The sequence below is a fragment of the Sycon ciliatum genome, chromosome 13 (genome assembly GCF_964019385.1).
Source record: "Sycon ciliatum chromosome 13, ocSycCili1.1, whole genome shotgun sequence".
Classification (NCBI taxonomy): domain Eukaryota; kingdom Metazoa; phylum Porifera; class Calcarea; order Leucosolenida; family Sycettidae; genus Sycon; species Sycon ciliatum.
The window spans coordinates 17,192,231-17,207,756 of NC_088655.1; the positions used below are offsets into that span (position 1 = coordinate 17,192,231).

The window sequence follows — 15,526 nt, forward strand, 5'->3', positions numbered from 1 at the left end:
GGACTGGTACAGACCAAGTGAGGAAATATCTCCGTTATCTAAAATCTGGCAAGTCCCCTGGTCAAGCCGGAATTATCAATGAAGTTTGGAGCGCTCTTGCTCCGTCTGTTGCCTATCCTGTGTCAATTATCTTGAATATGTCATTTCGCGAGGGAAAATTTCCAGGCATGTGGAAAACTGCGGTAGTCGTGGCCACCTACAAAAATAGAGGACCACGCACCACCCCAGCAACTATCGCCCTATCTCATTGCTCTCTACTTTATCAAAAGTGTGCGAACGTGTTGTATGTGACATCATTTATGATCATGTTCGCGCTTCACGTTCGCCAGCACAGTTGGGCTTTTGTCTGGGTTACTCCACCAAGTACCAGGTTACTCGCCTTGTGCAAGACATCCACACCGCCCGGAACGCCCATTACCATGTTGGTTTAGTTTTTCTCGATCTTGCAAAGGCCTTCGACACTGGAGGTATGGTTGATTTAAGAAAGTTCACAGTCTCATTCTCAACACCCGCAACTGATCTATCATCCTTCAACATCTGCTACGCATCACACTCCAAAGATTGTTCAACTTGGAGAAGCTGCGAGATGATAGGCACATGTCACTCATCCTGACTGCAAACAAGTCAGCTCTGTTCACGAAAGTACAGAGCAAGCTCACAGTGACTTTAACCATAATGCCTTTGGAAAGCGCTCGCACATCGTATCAGCATGGCACAATGCTGAAACGAAGCTGAGTGTATTCCTTCAATTCCGAAAAGGTGAGAAGTTTTGTTAAAAAGTTCGTTTGCGTTCTAGTCCTGCTACTTCAAAGTAGTCAGCACTTCAAAAGGGATACTTTACTTCTGTCTTGCTTGTCTGTCAACCTGTTTGTATGGCTGAATGTATGTTTCGTATTCTCAATTGTCTTTGTGTCAGGCCTGATCTGCTGTGCTATGCAACTATGGACATATTTCATTAGCATTAGGGAACACATGTCTTAATGACAGAAGTCTAAAATACCTTTAAATTGAGAAATTTATACTGGCTTACCACCATGATGAAGTATTGAACTGAAACGTGTACACTCTGATTAAGATTCTGTCCTCCAGAGCACATGTGAAACCCTCGCACCCCCATCCACATGGTCCACATCTGCAAGACATGACCCCTCCTTGCTCGAAAAACAACAAAAACAAAAACACATTGTTAACTCGGATAATGATCCAGTAATATGTAATGTAAAATAAAAGAAGGAAACACCAGGAAACGAGTTATGAAGCAACTATCCACGACTGTAACAAGATAACAAGGTGTCAGAAAGTGCTGTAGCAGGGCACAAAACTGACAGGCTAGACATTCAAACACCTGAGACTTAGCTCTAACACATGTCCAGTACGCAAACCAACAGCCTTCCAACTTGGAAGGTTCACGGTTAGGTAGGACTGAAGCGGGGAAGGTGAGTGCAGCGACAATGTGCCCGAGCTACCGGTAGCATAGTGGGGTGCAAGGTGTGAGAAGTAGTGCAACACAGTCAGTCCCACGGCAAAAAAAGAATGCCGACTGTTTCAGGACGATGCCAAGACCAGTTAAAAACATGACAATGTAGTTTAACTGTAATTCGAAGCAGCAAAGCAACACACGATCCAACTTGGGTGGGTCAGCAATATCAGAGATAAAGCAAGGGAGATGCTTTGCGACGACGAATTGTACAAAACCATACGCCAATATCTAATGGTACTCCTCACGTGTGACGCTATTGTGGACGAGTTGACTATGATAAAAAGTAGTTTCACACGACATACTTTTCACAGTATTGTTCGTGATGGCTCATGAGGTGTGCAAAAATTAATTCGGATAATGAGCCTGTACTAAATGCAAACTAGAAGAAGAAAACACAGGGAAATGAGTTATGAAGTAACCTTGTGTTTTCGTCTTCTATCAACACACAGGTTTCCAAGGAATTCTCCCCTGATCATTTGAGCTTGATTAGGCTAATGAAAATCCTGGGGCTGAGCGGTTCATAGCTGCCCAAGCATAATTAGAGATAAAAAAGCTACAGTGATGCCGTGTTCCCAGTTTGCTGAGCACCTCGTGAAGCCCTAAGTGGAAATGTGAGTCAGAGTCACTCTTGGACGGGCGCAAAACTAAGGTCCAGTAGCTGTAAAAACGCTGCCATCTCCAACAGCTAGGAACATATCCGCATGAGCAAAGCACTGTGACCTTAGGATTAACGACTTGGGCGGTATTTAGGCTCTAGTGGTTTCTCACGCATGGCACATACGCTACTTGCAGATATTGACACTTGACTCACCCAAAACTGCCAGCTCGCGAGCGACCCATCACACAGTCCACTTGGCAAACCTGTAGGACAGCATCACTCCCTGCACTGCTTCTTGAACACATGGCTGCGGTGTGTTGCGTGTTGGCCGAGTGGAAGGCTCGACGCATTTCTCGTGTGATATGGATCGCATATGTCAGTCAGTCCACTGAGAATTCAAACCAGCCGGAAAGAGAGCTAGCTCCCATGTAGGAAGAAACACATCATTTTTCAAGTGCTGCCGAAGTTTCCACAAACCATTTCCATATTAAGTATAATGTTATCCAGTTGCATTACATGAAGTTGTTATTGTGATCTGCTGTTTTGTTTCTTGTTGTCAGAAACACGAGATTGCAGTTTACCAGTGATAGCAGGTGCTAACATGTCAGAAGACACATACTATCCTGGACAAAACGCAACCGTTCAATGCCTTCCCGGATTTGTTTTGCAAGGAATCTCACAACTGTTGTGTGACAGTAGTGCCCAGTGGAGCACAGCCTTACCCAAGTGTCTAGGTCAGTACTAGAGCATGTTCTTTAAGGAGGCTCCGACCACCAAACTCCAAAAATAAAAATAAAAGTTTATTTAAGCTTGGGAATTTGTTCCTTGGGTAGTGCTTATGTTGATTTTTGAGGTCACCGATATGTTTGGCGTCGTATGAGTTTTTTTAGAGAGGCATCGATACATGACATTTTGCAATTATCAATAAGAAAAAGCTGTCCTGTTTCCTGTTGAAGTGTATCTCCCTTAGATTTTTTAGTATAATCTTTGCAGGACACAACTATGACACAAACCCACCATTGATAATTGCATTATCTTACTTTACTTAGTATATAAGAACAATTTGGTGCATTTCGTAATTGTAGAAATATAGTACAAATACGTACGCTCACTGCTCTTGGAGCATTTCGAGGACTCTTGGCGGGGTTTGCAGCTCTTTATAAAAATGCTTTGCTTCACGGGAACGTATTTCATTGCGAAGAGCTGCGCTTCGGTCCTCTGAGCTGCGCTGAGGAGCTCTAACAGAGCGAAACAGTTGCTGTCCACAGATTTGAATATTATGCTCCCTAGCAGTCAGCAATGTCGTTAAGTTGAGCACTTTTACCTTAGCGCGAACCCTTGCCGCTCGCCTTGTGCATCGCTCACTGCTCTTGGAGCATTTTGAACACTCTTGGCGGGATTTGCAGCTCTATATAAAAATGCTTTGCTTCACGGAAACGTCTTTTATTGCGAAGAGCTGCGCTTCGGTTCTCTGAGCTGTGCTGAAGAGCTCTAACAGAGCGAAACAGTTGCTGTCCACAGATGTTAGTATTATGCTCCCTAGCAGTCCGCAATGTAGTTAGGTTGAGCACTTTTACCTTAGCGCGAACCCTGGCCGCTCGCCTTGTGCAACGCTCGCTGCTCGTGGAGCATTTTGAGCACTCTTGGCGGGGTTTGCAGCCCTTTATAAAAATGCTTTGCTTCACGGCAACGTATTTCAGTGCGAAGAGCTGCGCTTCGGTCCTCTGAGCTGTGCTGAAGGGCTCTAACAGAGCGAAACTGTTGCTGTCCACAGATTTGAGTAGTACAAATACGCATGTATTCTGCACCATGGTTCAAGAACGGAACATGTATTCAGTGAATACATGCAAGTCTGGGAACACATAGTTCACAGAATGAGATTCATTGTCCAGTAGTATAAACTAGGACTTACCGCAGTGATATTGAAGGGAAAATAGAAGTCGCTGTGACAATTGGGTTGTGTTTTGTGGATTTTATGGTGTATGCATGGAATAAATATAACATAATGTAAAATTTACACAGACAATATGTACAACCAGACTGTATCTTCAAAGGTGGCATCCTCACACAGTCAATCGCGCAGTACTGTCGCAATGCAGCAATGTTTCCAACACAAGACAGATCGGACAACACAAAAATACGAACACAAATATAGATGGATAATGAAAACATGAAGACTAGATACAATCTTTCATGTAGTAAACTCAACTCCACGATCCGAACACGCCCAGAGAATTCAATCGACGATGTCCAAGAAGGAATAGTTTACGTGGCTGACAAGGACACCTCGACGATCAGTAGTGGGTGAGCATCTATCACGAACGTCGAGGTGACCATGCCAGGCGGAAATCAACAAATAAAAGCATGTGACACATGCCTTCGTCCTACCAGGACATCTTCGGGCATAAGCACGACTTCCCCCTTGCATCTTTCTGCCTCATTCTGCCCAGAGTCTCGTTCTCGTTCTTCAAGGCTCAACAGTCTCAGACTCCACAATAGGCTCGACTTATTTTGCCGTGAATGAACGCGACGCGAACGCGACGTGCAATTCTCGCCTTTGAACACCAGCTTCGAACACTATGCAGCAGCGGCATTATTGGTATCCCAGTGCTAGAACTAAGTCAAACGAACTGGCTATACTATGCGAAGAAAGGAAAGGCAGCCATTACAAACGCCATGGCACAAGCAAGGAGAATCAAAACACAAAGCCCAAAAATTTGAAGTTTGAAGAGAGCACGCGGAAAAAAATATAAATGTTTGGTTTGTACGGTTCAAGTCGCGCTTACAAAAGTACTAGCACGCTTCGCTCGCGTGCAAGCAGTAGGTACTTTTTTCGATGCGCGCGCATGTGTGCCGAGCCACCTTAAGAGTACAGAAATAATCAGCCTTTACTCCAATGTTCTTGTACCAAAAAGGTGGTCTGGAAAGAACATGAGAATACGTTCAAAGAATATTGTGGGACTTGGAGATCAGTGTTGTGTCATTTAGTCGACGTCCTTAGGACCAGGCAGGCACAGTGGGTTGGTCAAAGACCATGATTGAGATACGAGAGGTACCTGGTTCAAGTCCTGCCTGGGAGCGGTTTTTCCAGCCGTGCTGCTACCCACAGTCAACTGGGAACTTGTGGCCAGGCACAAGGGGTACATGGATGCAGCTAATGGGGTCGCTAACGGCACTTGTGCCAGTGGTTGTGAGACCTACCCACTCACCCCCACCGTTAGGCGCTGCATCTGCCGCTAGGGTTTATCGGGTGTTAGCGGCCGTCGTGAGTTCCCTTCGGGAACGGATACGATAATTTACTTTTTTTTTTTTTTTTTAGGATGTATAGTGCCTTGGGTTTGATGGCCCTGGAAGGTATGTTACTCCACTTATTATCAACGACTTGCGTCTCCGTACACATCAATACACAGGTTCCTATGAATCTGTTGGTAATTTGTACTGAAAGGAGTACATAACCGTCAAAAATGTGCAACTCCAGCTGTGTGGTCTACGACCGCAGAACTTCATATCGCATTATAAACCCATACACATTATTCGCCCCCTGCACATATTAGATGCAGGGTTGAAAGCAATCCTGCTTTGTGTTCAACTCTTTGCTGGTCCCTTTGCACTGTGTTTTTCTTTCTTTTTCTGTTTGCCAGCGTAACCTATTGAACCGTGTCACGTGATGTGACGTTCTGCTGTCACAGCACTGGATATAGGTTATGCGGCAGTTGCACAACCTTGAGTATGTACTCTTGGTACCACCTATAAAACAGGCAGTACAGTGGGTTGGTCGAAGACGCTGCTTGAGAAATGATTCAAATCTTAGGTACCAGGTTCAAGTCCTGCTGGGAAGTGGAATGGGTTTTCCAGCCGAGCTGCGACCCAGTGAATTGGGGACTTGTGGCCCGGTAAGATGAGAACGAGGATGTGGCCAATGGGATTTCAGTCTTCGTCCTCTGGTTGGTGAATCTGATCCATCCTCTTCTACCGTTTAGGAGCCACATCTGATGCTAGTCATGGGGTGGTGTCACCTCAAAGAACTGGAAAAACGATTCTTGACAGCCCCTGAATGCTAGCCCGTACAGTTTTTTCATTTTTTAATGTCACTGCCAAGTGCTGTGCATATCAATGCATGGTTTGTGATATGCTGATCCATGTCACGATGTGTGTGTAGATGTGAATGAATGTGCAACGTCTCTGTACAACTGCAGTGGCAACTCCACGTGTAACAATACTTTAGGTAGCTACACCTGTGAATGTAATGATGGATTTTTTGGCAACGGCAGTGTTTGTAAAGGTAAGAAAGAGCTCACCATACGACTACACTTAATAATAGTCAGGAATCGTGCCCCTGTATGTATGCAAGTTGACGTCTTTAAAACAATGTCATGTATTTTCCAATACCGGCATCATGTTTCTGTGGCTGCCCATTTGGCTTGCTGATCAACCCGGATATTATTTGTTCGTTCAGCATATGTGAACACTTGGATTGTGGCATGTGAACGCGAGAATGCATATTAGCATGAATATTATTGTGAAAAAAAGAAGGACAAAATGTTACGAGTTACGGCTAACGGTTCACCAACGTAACCAGATCTTATACAGTGAGCGAGTGCAACAAAATGACACACAACTGACCAGGAGTATTGAGGCATTCGGCTGTCCTTGCCCTCTTAGACCTTTCCGAACCTGAGCCTTCCAAGTTGGAAGGTTGTTGGTTTGCGCCTTGGGGAAGTGTTGGAGCTAGGTGTCAAGTCGCCGAATGTCTCAGTACTCCTTGTCAGTTTTGTGCCATTTTGTCGCACTTGCTGACTGTATAAAATCTGGTTACGTGGATGGACAGTTGGTCATCACTCGTAACATTTTGTCCTTCTTCTTTTCGCAATAATGCTATTGGCTCACCATCCGAGTTTTAAATTATTATTTTGAGGTACTATTAGTAGTGCCCCACCACCCACTAATGCCTCACAGACTTGAAATATTTAGCTATGGAACGCTGACACCTATGTTCTTACACAATCAACTTTACATTCTTCCCCTTCTTTTAGACTACAGAACTTGCAACGGCCATTGGTCATAGTGCGCTGGCTTATCCCTGCTTCTGTCGTCCTGCACACACACTTGGTCCTTCTTTTCATCTACTAGGCTTCGTGAACACGGGCCTTCGCCAAACATTAACTTTAGCCATTGGTGTGTGCGGTAAATGCGCAATTCCTGATACTTGTTACTTTACCACTTCGTTTGTGTTTCACAGTAACCTGCGGGATACTACCCAGTGGAGCCTGGACTTACAGGACTCTGAAAACTTTTCGTGGCCAATTGTATGTAACACCTGGGCAATACATCTGGCAATATTGCAGTGGTTTCCTCGTGAATGTCGATGGTTACAATCGCAGAAAATGCCAAGACAATGGAAGATACGATGTATCAGCTCCAAGGTGCTTTCGTAAGTGAAATATAACATATCTGAGCTAAGAAGATTTTGTTAACACTGAGAAGAAACACATTCTTCAGGCTCTTGATGTTGTTCAAGAGCCTGAAGAGTGCATGTTTTCTCAGTATTTCCTTGAGGAAGGGAAAAAGCTAAATACTGATAACGCGCAAGACAAAATGCTGATAAAGAGCAAGAACTATGCAAACCCAGTAAGAATCTGCGCTGACAATCAAGGCGGTTTTTAATGAATGTGACCGCTGGACACAGCCAACCACTGCGCAACTGGCCTCCGTAAGCAGTGTCTGCTGCCGATGTCCACGCAAGCTATCAATGGCTGACTGCAGTAGTACATACGCAGGCCGCCATTGAACGAAGCTCACAACCATGCAGCGGTACGGCTCACCCCCCCCCCCCTTCTCCGCCAGCATTGAGGCTGCATAAAATATCAGGTGCCATGACAAAGCCTCCAGACTACAAATGGGGAGAATGAACCATGCTCTGTACATCAGCTGGCCAGTGCACAAGAACCTTATGGGCCATCTTGCACTACTGTTGCAGGCGTTGCAGATTTGTTGTGTACCAGGTCTTGATTCTCGTCTTGACGGGTTGTTGTTCAGCAAGTGACACTTCGTGGCAGCTTTATTCGAGTTTCTGTGAGGGAAGGGATTATTCCCATGATGTCTTAGTTCTTGCAGCCGATTAAAAAGGAATATGGATGCGTTCCGTGTGTGCTTTCCTGTCACGCAGTTGGATTCGGCTAGTGAATGGTCTTTGCGGAGCTATAAATTTGATTATTTCCCCAAGAGAATTTTAGTGGTACCTATAATCAAGACCACTAAGTCTTGTTGGCGATTGGGGACATGTTGTAACAGACTATCTATGTTGGTGGTCTACTCCAAATTTCAGGACGTGACCTCGCTTCTACCGGCCCCTGAGGATGGTCTTGATAAGGGCTGCCATTGTACTGGTTGAATTCATCGACTCGTCCGAGGGAATCTGCTAGTCGCCAGTCGAAAGTTGAATGGCTAAACATTACTAGGCACAGGTTCTCCCTCTTTCAACCTCACCCGACATGGCCAAATTTCCGATTTCGCTCAAAGTGGGCTCCTAATATCCCTAGATGAAGCTCATTCACTCACCATGACAATTTCGTCCAGAATCCCTCCGTTCTTTAGATATTGACCAAAAATCCAAAATCAAAATATCGATATAAACACGAACCGAAACACCTTCAAACAAGGTACAAGTACGAGGGGTCATTTGTTACTGACAACAACACTGCGCAGCCAAACAAACTATGTTCACACACCGATCCAAGTTACCTACAGTCCATTTCAAAAAACGTTGACAATCCTGGCTATAGCCGGTGGAGTTTGCCATTTTACCGTACGTGGTCCCTGAAAAACTCACTGTGAACTCGAGGAAATATTCCGCATAAAAAGCATGGAGAACTGTGACAACTCAAACACGCAGGTACTTGTACGTCTAGTTTACAACAAATAACTTTTACTTCTTGCTCGTAATCTTATCGATAAGAAGTCATGAAGGACAAGTCGAAATCGTAGCAAATTTTGAAAGGCGGCATGTTTCATGACCAAAATAGTTTCTTTGAGCTGCCCTGCGATGCAATTGACAACTCTCACCATGTAACGAAAACGGCATGGATACGGACTCATTCTGCAGGCCATGACTTGGCAAAGCCATAGATCCGTGTGACTTCGGTGACATTTTGAGAAAAGCAGACGCCTGTGGAAGCTGATAGAAGACGTCGCCGAATCCTAAATTCAAATGAATTGACGATCGTGAAATACTAAAATAATTGAGAAGAAGTAAATCAATCGATGTGCCTATATATTCAACACGTAGCTACAGCGCAATGATTTCCACTCGTTCACACCATTTCATTGGTGTGTGTATGTTCACATGACGTGAGCCAGTCAAGTGTCACTCAGTCGGCATGAAGCGTGAACTCCAACAACAACATTCAACTCATTTTTTGGAAGCCACCTTCTTTGACTTGACTCACCAAAATAACGAAACATGGTTCAAGTTGAAGGTAGTTTGGCATTTGATCCCACAATTTAATGGTCAGCAGACAGCATTCGGTACCACAAGGCCAAAAAGGCAAAGATATAATAAATATCGTGGGTTTTTGATGAAAATCGCTGCTGGCTTCCTGAGCAAAGTCTAAACCAGGTGGAAAGGCCAGAAAATTATAAACAACATATCTCTGTGTTCATTTACCCTGCAGGTCAGTGCAATCCCAGGATTCATATATATTGGTCAGAGAACTCACCACCTGGAACACTTCTTATCACATACTTGGCACCGAATTTCACAAATTTGCTTAATTTATTTCCTTATTACTCAAGAGCTGCTGACCTTGATGCATATCTGACTGTTCTTGGCAATGGTACTGGAAATCTGTCAATCATTACACGGAGTGAGAGTACGGGACTACTAACTCCTTGGGTGTGGTCATATTTCGACCTGACAATCCTTCAAAGATCAACAAAGTGGGGAACGTGCTTGCAATATGCTGAAATATACTTTCGCACTGCTCCAAGGGTAACACCAGTTTTTAACATGAGTGCAGAAATTGTTCTGTCCAGTGCTCCCTTCTATATGATTGAGTTGGAAAATTTTACAGTATCGGTCTCACCGCCAGCAACTGATCTATCATCCTTCAACATCTGCTACTCATCAAACCCCAGCCTGATAACAAATTTCAATTTGGAAAAGTTTGGGAATAGCAGTGATCTATCACTAGTCCTGACTGCAGATTTGGCAGCTCTGTCTGCCAAAATAGAGATGGAGCTCACAATGACTTTATCCATTTGTGTCACTGACAACGCTCTTGGTAAAGAGAATTCTTACCGTTGGAACAATATCGTTGCTTGGCACAACGCTGAAACCAAACAGAATATCTCCCTTCAATTTCGAAAAGGTAAGACGTTTGCAAAAGAAATTGTGTATTGTGCTTGCAAATGCGAAGCTGACCAGCAATGCAATGAGGCAACCTTCCTTCTTTGATGTGTTGCTGTCAATTATTGTGTATGCCTGCCGTTCTGTCTGTGAATTGGTAGTTGTATTTTTTCCGGGCAAGACAAGGGCCTTGTAAGGCCGTCATCACACTACGTTCTCTGACTCCCGTTTACGTCTACATCTATGTTGAAAAACCAAAAAGCGGGTGGTCGTGTAATCACAGTTCTTGACGAGTACACGCAATCACGTTTTTGGAGAATTTTGAACGCAAGTACATCGAAGTACAGTGTCGATCGGAAAGAGGCTGGGCACGTTCATAAGTCATATACCCCTCCTCCCTACCACGTCTCCGTTTGCCGTTTCCTCTGCTCCCGTTTTCACCCTGTATACGGATCATCATGACAACCGACCAAAAACTCCTTACGTGGACGTAGACGCAGCGCTGTGTGTCTGTTCTCACTTTTGGAAGAGAAATTCATAAACATGAACTTGAAGAGGTCTCTAAAATAGACCAGTAGGACATACTCTACACTCACCTATATACCAGTAAGACATACTCTATACTCACCTATATAGTTCTAGCATGCTATCTTGCATGTGTCAGAGGCCTATCTGGTGTTTCCAGTTCATCCATCATCCACCTCTCCCTCCACGCGTCTGGCTTTTTTGTTCTACAGCCGGTTTGTCACCTGCATGCTAGTGTCTGTATTGTTGTTTATCGTCTCCCTATTTTTCTCCTTGACGTATCTGCTATTCGATTTTTGTTTTTGTCTACGACTTCTCCCATTCTACAGAGGAAAGCTGCCCTAGGGTCAGGCCAATTGGCAATGGGAAACTTCAACCTGGTGATATGGTGACCGAAGCCGAAACTATAACATTAGTATGCGATCCTGGTTATGCTATTGCTGGAAATGCTAAGACAGTGTGTGGAGCCAACAGGGCGTACTCAGCTCCACTTGGAAAGTGTAGAAGTGAGTGATTTATTGTCTGTCCACATGCTTCGTTTTCTAGTCTTGTAAAGCCGTGCTGTCAATTGAGAAGAACTCTGGTAAAGAGGTATCCGGAGAGACAAGTGGTTTCAAAAGCAATTCTGCTTTGGTGCTTGATAAAGGGCGGTGATGGAAGAGAGTCCTACTTCAAAAGCATTTTGCGGAGGGTGCTGAAGTAGCCCCTTGGACAACTGTGGGTGATTTAATTGAGCTTCTCCCTCTCTCTCTCTCTCACTCTCTCTCTCCCTCAATCTCTCAGGCATCGCCTGTCACTATTATACCTTGAAGAAAGGTTAGTTTCATAAGCATTGCACTCGGAGAAGGTTTGTAACTGACCCTGGTACTGCCTTGTCTATATGGAGGAAGGTCTCCATGCAATTGTGCGAAGTGGGCCAATTTCCACGGAAGGCTAGTGGATGTCATGTATGTGCTTTGCAGTGGAAAGTCCAAAAATGGTTCCGCTTTCAGAAACAAAACTAAAACATGATTACCTCGATCATGATAATATCTTTAACGCCTCGAGTACATCTTATATTCCATTTTAACCCACAGAACCACCCAGTGCGACGATGCAAGCTCAGTTCACTGTTATCGAAGGTAGTAGGGTGAGAATACCTTGTTTGGTATCTGGAGATGCGCCCGTGGCTATCAGCTGGCATGACAAAAACGATGACATCATCATTCACAGTCGAAATTACAGAATTGACGGTAAGGTCTTTTTGGCGAAGAGTTGAATTTTGCAACGGCTCAACAAGTGTGCTTAATGCGGCAGAGTTTGCCACTTTTGATGGATAACTCTGACAAATATAATGCATTAGTACTCCATTTTCTTCGTGAATTCAGCTAAATGCTTGCAAGATGATGGATTGACATCGCGCAATGGAGCTGTGTACAGTCGGATACATTACATCAAGGGAACCCTGAAACCTGAGTCCTGACAGAAATTCATTTGTACTTGCACGCACGAGGAGTTATCTATAATTTTGCTCAAATGAACCAGATCATCGCCCAATAATGAAATGAAAAATCCCACTACGACATGTTTTGGCTGCTCCACGATGAAAAATGAGCAATCTCCCAAACACTTTCTACTGCTTCATGATCGAGTGGATACAATTCATTTAGTCTTCGTTTGCTTCATTTGCACAGGTATTCAGAACACAATTACTATCATGTCGGTGAAATATGGCAAAGATCAGGGCAGCATCTCGTGCACGGCTTTGAACAAAGAGATAAGCAATACCACGCTCCGAACCAGCAAGGCATCGACGTTTTTGGATGTGAAAGGTGCGTACAGACTGTGCTACAAAACTCCTCCTCATATCGTAACAACATCACACCATTATGTTATTAGGAGACAATCAATGGCCCTAGAGTGAAGGTCCTTGAGTGGCCTAGTCCAAAAGTCACTTTTGTATTAAGACCTTTTGCTTTTTACGTACCTCATTTCGGTTGGGGACAAAAAGAGGAATCGTCACTGCAACATTAATTTTCACATGTGGGCCCAATAGCAACATTATAGCGAGAGCTGATCTTTGTGTAGATAACATTATATTGTGCACTAACTGTAGAGATACAAGTAAAGATGCTATGTTGATCTATGCTCTGCAAAGGTCAAGCAAGATTACAATACAGTACATTGAGACAAGGAGTGTTTTCCAGAGGCAAACAGGGAGTTGAATAGTGTTTGACAACGGTTTATGATGATTTTCCGCCAAGAGTTAGAAATGTGATATTTCTGTTCTTCCCTCCAGTTCCAGCCACGATCGATCCTGGGCTGGCTGCGGCCACGAGTGCCTTTGTTGGTTCAACACTATCAATACCGTGCTTCTTTGCTGGTGTACCCCAGCCTAGGGCCACCTGGTGCCAGTTGGGGACTGATGGCACATGCCAGTCCAAACCGCCACAGGGAGATACTTGCCCTTCGTTGAGCTCTGTGCTTTCAGCAGACAACACAAGCCTGGTCATGGTAATCAATGACATACAGCAGTGTCATGCCGGTAGATACCAGTGCTCTGCTGTGAACGATATCAACTCCAGCCTGGCAGTATCACTGTCTACTATCAAGCTTACAGTGCTGGGTAGGTGAATGTTGAGCTCTCTGTTTGCTTGTTAACTCTTGATTGCATTCTTTCCGTAGAGAGCTTTTTTTGCTGATCAGATATACGCTTGTATATAGACAAACCTGGCGTATGTGTCAGTCATGCCCTTTCATATATTCACACATGTGTTGTGTGTTACACCTGCACTCTCCTGCTGGTTGGTCATACTCTCTGATGTAGCAATGCATTTCCTGTGTGTTTCCCATGTCCTCTCTGGTGGGTCAGTCCCACTTTTTCCTATGGGTCTGCAGCGCCCACTCCTCTCGATCAGTAATATTCCCTACTCTAGTGTAGTTAAATTCTTTCCAGACGATCAGTAGCCACCTCTTCTGTGTATCATGACATCAATTGGATAGGCAACACCCTTTCTATTGGGTTAGTCATACCGCTCTTGTTGGTCAGTCATAACCCACTCCTGCTGGTCAGCATACCCTTCCTGTCGGGCAAACTTCCCCTGTTGGTCAGTCATATCCCTCCAGTCGATACTCCTCCTGCGAATAAGTCACACCCTCCTGTAGATCATTCACACTACCTTCTGTGGGTCCGTAATGCATAGGTGCTCTTCTCTGTGAGCCAGTACTACCCCTTCTGTGCACCAGAAATACCAGCACCTGTGGATTAGTCAGGACCTTGCCGGTTTGTCAGTCACACCTTGTTCTGGGCCTATCGTTTATTCATTGCCCTCAAGAAGGATCACCTCTCTCCAGAACAAGTCCCACTTAGTGCATTGAACCCAAATGTACATGACAGGGAAGTACAAGATGGCATTTACCCAGACTCTGGATCTATGTTCCTTCCGTCATGCATATTTGTGAGACATGGGAAATCCTGCTCAGCACATGCACGTTCACGTGGACACAGAATATATCCCTAGTGGGTGAGTGTTGATGTATTTTTCCCTGTGCTGCACCTGCCATCTTGTTGCTGTTGATGCTCAGATGCAAGTCAGTTTGAGGTGACTGCACGGTTCGTTGGATCGCAGCTGGCTGTAGGGATCAGCACGTCTGCTGCAAAGGACTTAGTGGCACAAACGGTATGGACAATGTTGAACAGCAAGGCAGGCATATATGAATGGCATGGCTGTCTCTCTAATGTCTGTACAATTCACCATACACTTACACCCTAGCAATCTGGGTATTCCCCTATTGTGTGAACTTTATGACTGTATGATCGTCATGTGCGATTATGTTGTTCACAGCTGAAGTCCCTGGTGTCAAGCAGTGGCCACAAATCACAAGTCGAGTCTAGTGATATCACCATCCTGTAAGTTCTGTAATCTCTCATCTCTACTTTGGACACTGGAATGTATGCAGATTCCACCAGTGCTGAGTGAGAGCTTCAGTACAGGTTTGCACCGAGCACTGGCCTATATACAGTCAGTATCGCCTATAGCGTTGGTGTTTGATTTTGAGCATTTTATCACTATAAGCGATATATTACTATGACCGATACTGCATGCAATGTATGCGAGTTGGGTGTCAAACGACTCAGCACGCCGTGCACATATGCACTACATACAATGTACAATGTCATGTAGCTGGCTGTAGCTCCTGACACACAAAAATCAGCATTTCCTCATGATGGAGGCATATTTTGGCAACTTGTACGAGCTAAACTCACCAAACAACACTCACTGGATAAGTTATTCACGAAGAAGTAACACCCTGTTCTCCTCTGCCATCACTTGATTTTACATCAATCACTATAACCGATGCAATAATAATGTAATAAAGGTCTTTTGAAATATGAATTTGATCACTATAGGCGATATATGACTAGGCGATATATTACTATAGACGATTATTACTATACGCGATAACTGTGTATACTTAGTTATGGCAAATGAAAATGAATTTGAGAAATTGATCTCTATATCCGGTCTATTACTATAGCCGCCAACCTTATAGGCGATACGGACTGTATTCTGCACTCTCTCTTGTTTAAACAAAAGCG

General features: G+C 44.4%; 1 protein-coding gene across 1 annotated transcript in view; it reads left to right on the plus strand.

The window, feature by feature from the left end:
* The window catches only part of LOC135829047 (uncharacterized), a 33,905-nt gene that overhangs the window by 3,807 nt on the left and 14,572 nt on the right, over positions 1–15,526 (plus strand). The window contains exons 2-11 of the mRNA XM_065341453.1: positions 2,639–2,812; positions 6,238–6,360; positions 7,318–7,509; positions 9,749–10,444; positions 11,277–11,453; positions 12,024–12,179; positions 12,621–12,758; positions 13,226–13,552; positions 14,512–14,606; positions 14,772–14,836. Of these exons, the coding sequence (XP_065197525.1) occupies positions 2,639–2,812; positions 6,238–6,360; positions 7,318–7,509; positions 9,749–10,444; positions 11,277–11,453; positions 12,024–12,179; positions 12,621–12,758; positions 13,226–13,552; positions 14,512–14,606; positions 14,772–14,836 (2,143 nt within the window). The remainder of the gene's footprint in view (positions 1–2,638; positions 2,813–6,237; positions 6,361–7,317; positions 7,510–9,748; positions 10,445–11,276; positions 11,454–12,023; positions 12,180–12,620; positions 12,759–13,225; positions 13,553–14,511; positions 14,607–14,771; positions 14,837–15,526) is intronic.